The sequence below is a fragment of the Nelumbo nucifera genome, chromosome 1 (assembly GCF_055504915.1).
Source record: "Nelumbo nucifera cultivar China Antique chromosome 1, China Antique-T2T, whole genome shotgun sequence".
Lineage (NCBI taxonomy): Eukaryota > Viridiplantae > Streptophyta > Magnoliopsida > Proteales > Nelumbonaceae > Nelumbo > Nelumbo nucifera.
Window position 1 is genome coordinate 9,025,606 of NC_142649.1, and position 6,810 is coordinate 9,032,415.

General features: G+C 37.7%; 1 protein-coding gene across 1 annotated transcript; it reads right to left on the reverse strand.

Moving 5' to 3' along the window:
- Positions 1 to 3,858: 3,858 nt before the first annotated feature.
- On the reverse strand, positions 3,859 to 6,810 carry LOC104586830 (cation/H(+) antiporter 15-like). Its single transcript, XM_010244196.2, has 3 exons — positions 6,443 to 6,810; positions 5,326 to 6,318; positions 3,859 to 5,210 (listed from the first exon to the last, which is right to left on the reverse strand). The coding sequence occupies exons 1-3, from the start codon at positions 6,767 to 6,769 to the stop codon at positions 4,098 to 4,100; spliced, it is 2,433 nt and encodes an 810-aa protein (XP_010242498.2). The 5' UTR covers positions 6,770 to 6,810; the 3' UTR covers positions 3,859 to 4,097.

Here is a 6,810-nt window from a genome sequence, read left to right on the forward strand (position 1 = left end):
TGATTAATTGATTTATTTAGAGAATTCTGACTTCAAGTGCATTTCTTTTTTGGTGTGTATCAGCAGCTTTTGCAGTCTCCTACGACCGGGACACTTCCCTCTCAAGCGTTCAATTGGAAGAATAGTTCTGTTAACTACCAGCAAGGTGTCAAGAAGGAAGAGAAAAACTTGTCGGATTTCTCTTTCCAACCCCAAACAAGGCCCGCTATGGGCTCGGTATCCATGTTTGAGTCTTCTATCACTACGATTTCTAAGGTATATTAATTTCCATCTTCGCGTGCTGTGTTGTTTTATCTTGTCTATGTTTATTTCATTTCCCTCTCCTGATCAGAGGGAATCCCTCTTATCATTTTCTTTTTGAGTTCTTAATCGTTTTTATAAATAAAATAGACTGCTCCTCAAATTTTCTTATTAATTTATTTCGTTCCAACTTGGACAGGACGAAAACTCGGAAGGACTTGAACAAGAGTGGAATTTTCAACCCACCAAGCAAGCTGATTTCTCATTCGGGAAGCGCATGGTGAAATGTGAAGATGCCGATGCAGAGCTTCTCTCATGAGATTTCCAGCATCCAAGCCAACAACACCCAGAGCAATGGTGGATTCCAGTCGAATCATAATCAGTTCTCTCAACCTTCTCAATCTTTCAGGGAGCAAAGGAGATTGGATGATTGTTATAATTGGAGAAAATATGGGCAAAAACAGGTGAAACGAAAAGAGAATCCACGTAACGCACTTTCCTGGATCGGGGGAGAGAGAGAGAAATGTGAAGGAATCTGAGATAGAAGAGATTATTGCCGCTGCTGTTCGTGTATCGTAAGGTCGGGGAAGATGAATAGTGTTTTTCTCCTAATTGTCCGAATAGTTATTACAAGGGTAGTATGGGGGTTAAAAAATATTGTAAGGCGGATTTTAATGAAAAACTAACGGAAGGGAGTCTTTGTCTCACGATCATAGTATAGGGGTGGTCTTTGTCGCAAAACAAAGTCCGGGGGGTCTTTGTTATTTACCCTAAAAAATATATTATTAACAATACTTACAAGTTTTATCTAAAATGTGACATATCGAGATATAATTAGTAACTGCTGAAAAATGATGGAATAATTAAAATGTGAATGTATATACATCCATTTTCAAATAACCAATATAATTATATTAATATTTATTAGTATATAAATTTTAACAATTAATTTCAGCATTTATTAATAAGCACCACTAGAAAAAGAAAAATGTGACTTAAAAAAAATGCATATAACTATAACAAACAAATCGGAGTGGTTTAGTGGCAAAATTATGGGCATTAAAATCAAATGACTAGAATTAATGAGAGAATGGCAAAATTATGGGCATTAATGAGAGATAGAAACATTAATTAATAGAATTAATGAGAGAATTGTAATTATCACTAAAATTCAAATTTAAATTTAAATTTGCCTTAAATATAGGAGTAATTAACTAATTAATGAAGAAGTTAGACATAAATATAGGAGTAATAAACGACATTCATATAGTGATCATTATGTGAAAAAAATTCAGTAATTAGAAAGGATGAAAACCAAAAATCTATAGAAACCCATCACGTAGTGAGAAAACTAGTTTTTCTCCTTGGAGAATCATTTGGGATTTTTGGATGAAGAAAGATCAAATCTTTAAATCAAGAATGAGTATAATACCTGATTATGATGTCCATAAATGCATAAACCATAGTGTTTCTCACACCCAAGCTTTGATCTTCCCAAAGCATTGCAACTACCTGAAAATGGTGCAACTATGATTTTGTAGTCTTAGAATCGAATTTCCAAGAGAAAGGTCTAACCTTTGTCATCAATTTGGGTGACAATTTTCACCCATAATAAGTCTAGATTAATGGTAGATATGTTGGCTAATGGATCAATTGATGAATAGGGTCCAAAACCCTCGAAAGATTGGTCTTACACGACTAGTTGAATTCAACAATGTAGGAGAGAACTAACACAATTCAATATCCCCATATTGTACCTATTTATAGGCTATGGAAGGATGCAAGAGTCCTCTCCCCTTGTCTATCTATGATTCCTAACATAGGATCATGGTTTTCAAAACCAGGCTAGACCGGATGGTCAGACCAAAAAACCGGGAATAGGTCAGGTGATCGGTTCTGTTTTCCCCAAAAACTAGATTTCCCCCCAAAACTGTTGATTTTGGTCAACGAACCGCTGAACTGCGTGGTTAATCATTCAAATTGTTTGAACAGTTTTGACCACTTTTTATTTTTTGTATTATTTTTTTGAATTTTTTTTATTTTCTTGTCAGAATGGACCGAGCATTCGGTTTGAGCGGTCGAACCAGTAACCGGACCCTTGAACTATTCAGTCACCGAGTCAATTTTAAATACCATGCATAGGATTATGTTGGAGAGAATCTTACTAACCTAATCCAGCCCAAAAATTAGAAACTTTCTAGCTAGACTTTCTAGTCAAATGGGAATCATACTAAACTATCTACTTGATAGTTTGACTAGGATTTTTATGTAAGACTTTTAATTGACCATTTGCACCTTATAAATTCTGGAAATTACACTAGGACATTTTGTATGGAATGAGACCCACAACTTAATGAGAGAATCAACATGTCACATGTTTTACATAAGCTAGTGGGGCTAGTTACTTAATCTTTTAATTAGCTTAATAGGATAATTCAACCATAGTTATTACGAGCTTAAGTAACTAGGCTCATTAAGCATCTAAGAACTTAAAACACTTGATTAGGGATGTTTTCTACATTGAGGTGGACAAGCAGTAGAAAGTGTCTCATTGAATTGGATGAGTTGAGTTGGAAGTGCTACGGAGAGGTGAAGTTAACGCAGCGCCTATGTGAGTAGGACGAGGTGGTACACCAAACACGACTTGTGAGAAAACAAGGTCAAAGGCCCCGAGGAGGTTTCCTAGGGAGAGGCACTCTGTCCCTCAAGTCAGTGAAGGATGGATGAGGTTGACTAGGCCAAAGTATTGAGGATGAACTGGTCTTAATGGAGTTGTGCTAAAGAACGAGAGAGATAGAGTTGAGAAAGAGTTTAAGAGTAGATACCTCAAGGGAAGTGCATTTAAATACCTAAGAGGAATGTCATTACGGTCCTTGCTTATCAGGACACATTGCACAGGCCGAGGTGCCTACTGTTCAAGGTTATAAGGTAGTTCTAATTCCTTCATCGTGGCTAGTTGTCGAGGCCCTGCCCTTTGGCCGCGTATCCCTCATCATTCAGGGTTCTTTGGTGGTTCAACGATTACCACTCTACTCCTGATGCTGATCCAATTTCATGATGTGGCTAGGTTGACACCACAAGCTATGCCATGTCATATACGAGGTGGCAACCCAACCAGGTAGTGTACTACCCCAACATTTACCATCGTAAAGGCCTAATTGTATTGGTTGATCCCATTATGTGATAATTAAGTCAATACATTACAATCTTTCACTTATAATTAATCTCTCTGCTAATAATACTTAACACCACATTAGGGGAAAGACTTTTCCTATTTATCTTTATGACATGCTGTCCAACTTCCAACACCAATTAATCCTTCATTGAGGATTTAGATAACCCTACTATTGGTAGATTCAAGAATACAAAGAGGAAGCTCTAAAAAGTATAGATATTTACAGCTTACCATAATAGCATATCCTAACACATTGATTATCAGTTGGCATGTCATCCTTAAATATCCCAACATACCTTGGTATTTAACCGTAGAAGAATCTCACTAGTTAGCATATCAAAGATAAACAAATTTTATAGTCAATCTAACATCAGTATCAAATGTAGGATTTAAAATCAAGACTCAATTGGTCCACCTTTCAAAAAGTCTAGGAACATGTTGGGTTTGGTCCAATTCAATGTTTCTCATAAACCCTTATCCTCACACTTTAGTTCACAACCATAGCAGCTGAGATCCATTACTCCACTACCTTGGGAAGATAGACTCCCCAAATCTATCCATTATTGTAAATACAATATGTACAATACATCAGTTTTGGAGTTGAGGGCATGCATACATACTGTCTAACAACTTTTATGCACAAAAGGTGAACTTCCAATTTGCCAATTAAAACGATTTCCATCTATCGTAACATACACCGTTGCACTACCAAGATAGATGGCACAGTAGCTGCATAATCTGATGACTCAAGCATATGGCCAATCACCCCAAGCTCAGGATTCTCAAACCAATCCTCCATAGTTATGTCGTTCATCAAATTTGTGCTATGTCGTCGCCCCACCATCACAAGGTTGTGATTATTGTATTGTAGAGATCGAATTCCACAAAACACCTGCTCCATTTCCTCTACCACTTTTTCATTGTACATGACATGTCCATTTCTAATATTGTTGAGTTTGAATTCATTCACAACTAAGTCATCCATTCGCCTCTCAGTCTCATTGTTCTTGTCTCGGTTCTTTTCCCATAGCAAAAACCTTACCAAAGTGACACTCACGCCAGGGTGTGTTGACATTCGAGTGCAGTAGGCCAGTGCCTCACGATCATCTGCTCCGCCTAAAAATATTAGAAGAATACTATAAGAGAAGAAGTCACACATTGTGAAACCATGGTTGCCACGGTGTACAAGGATCCCCACTGAGCAAGGTGCATTAGTTAGTACGTTTCGATTAAGTTTGCTCAAGGAGCTTTTAAACACCCATCGATTGGTGAGAGAGTGTTTCTTTTGGAAAGGAATGATAATGAGAGCAACCATTTTCTCGAGTGCTAGTCTACAAATGTCCTCATGCATGCTCTTGTAAGGGGCAATCACGGTGCAAGGTTGGAAGAAGAAACGCCCATTTGAGTTGTTTGAGTAGTTTTTGAAGGCAACGACGACATGATCTAAATGGTTGTCATTTGATGCCTGCTTGTATATATCTGTATGGTGTACCACAGGAACAAGTCGGCCGACCAACTCGACCAGGTGGAGGACATAAGCACTTATAGGGTTGTCATTAGTTGGGTGGGAAGCCTCAAGGAGGCTGATGATGGCATGAACATCTTCATCACTATGAATGCATGGGAGCACCCTAAATTCTGAATCCATTCTGGCATTTTGTATTGTTCCCCTTGTCTTTGCTGCTGCAAAATAGTTGGAAGACTGCTTACAAAAAATTGTTGACAAGGGTGCTGCGATGGCTGTAATGAAAACGGTTGATAGTGTTACAATAGCCATGCTTTGGTCATCTATCAACTGCACGTATATATATAGTAGCTAGGGATTAATTATTGTTTAAAAACTTAATTATATATATATATATATATATATTGAGTGAGTAAAGAAGTTATTATCATTTATCATTACGTACCCTATTTGTTTTCCAAGTTGTGAAGATAAGCATCTCAACTATGCCTCTGATATTCATCATAAGACCAAGGGACAATGCGTGTCTAAGGTTGAAGCCACAGAAAAAGGATGGTATCATAGTTGATACCAACTTGGCTATGTATCCAGTGATAAAAAGGGATTGAAGCACTAGAAATTTTCTCGTGTCATTGATTTGGTAAACATCAACACTCAACCCAAGTCGAATGTAGAAGAAAGGAAGAAGAAAGTCCTCAAGCATGGTATCAATGGTTTCAGCAAGGGCTATGCCAAGGGGTGAGCCTTCAGGTATAGCCAAGCCTAGCAGAAGCGGCAAATCAACAGCAGCTGCACCTATGATATCTCCAATTGTTGCAAAGATTAATACTCCAAGCAATACAAGCACAATGACAATCTGATCGATTGCTCTCCCCTTTGATGTTGTCCTATTAATCCACAATATGCCGGGCCGTAACATATAGAAAACAAAAATCACCACAGCAATCAAGGACATCAATGCAAGCAATGAGTTCCTTGTGGTGGTTTGATTTACAACAATGAACACTGCTATGAAGAAATATCCCATTATGTCATTAACCACTGAAGACGATAATGCAAGCCTCCCCAACTCAGAATTGACTAGATTGTACTCACTTATGGTGTAAGCAAGAACAGGCAAGGGTGTGATAGACAAACATGCAGCCATAAAGATAAAGAAAAATCTTTGCCCAGGGCGGGAAATCTCCCCACTTAGGTAGAAACCAATGGAAGCAGTGATCATAAAAGGAACTAGAAAACATGTCATACCAATTTTTAAGGCATTCTTGGGAGGCCATCGTATCATATTTTTGTTCATTTTCACAGGAATCAAGAACACAAAGTAGATTGCTGCTAGCGTAGACAATACATTCACAACGAGCATTTCTCTCTTTGGAAAAATCGTGTCCATGAAAGATTGGCTATGCCCTAAGGCAGAGGGACCCAAGATTATACCAGCCTTTACAATCATGCAAATAGAAAGGAAATTAAAAGAGAGAATACAAAGTTAAAATAATTATGAGTTAATTGTAATTTTCAAGGAAGAAGAACAATATATAAATAAATAAAAGTAGTTTACTTACAATGACATTACAAACGAACTTGGGTTGCCTGAGAGGCCTGAGGATAAATTGAATGGAACGAGACAAGAGAATGTACAAGACAAGTTGAGACATAAAGATGGGTATGGAGAATTTTAGAGGATCATTTCCAAACCATATGCTTTTGGAGTAGATTGCTTGGAAATTGTAGAAGCATACAAATTCATGTCTGTTAACCGAAGCATTAGTGTCGCGAGGGATGAATGCATGATTTGCACGAGTCGTCATTCTCTCTCCCATAGGCAGGCTAAGCTTCAACCTTGAAGAAGAAGAAGAAGAAAGAAAGAATGTGTGGATGAGAGAACACATTCAGGATCTTTCTTTATATCAAGTTCTAGATGCCGTTGTCT

Excerpts from the sequence above, each read along its gene's own strand:
- LOC104586830 (XM_010244196.2), bottom strand. The coding sequence starts at position 6,769 with ATGTGTTCTCTCATCCACACATTCTTTCTTTCTTCTTCTTCTTCTTCA. Across the intron at positions 6,319-6,442 it reads AGTTCGTTTGTAATGTCATT|GCTGGTATAATCTTGGGTCC; the intron begins GTAAGTAAACTA and ends ATGATTGTAAAG. Across the intron at positions 5,211-5,325 it reads CAACTTGGAAAACAAATAGG|TTGATAGATGACCAAAGCAT; the intron begins GTACGTAATGAT and ends ATATACGTGCAG.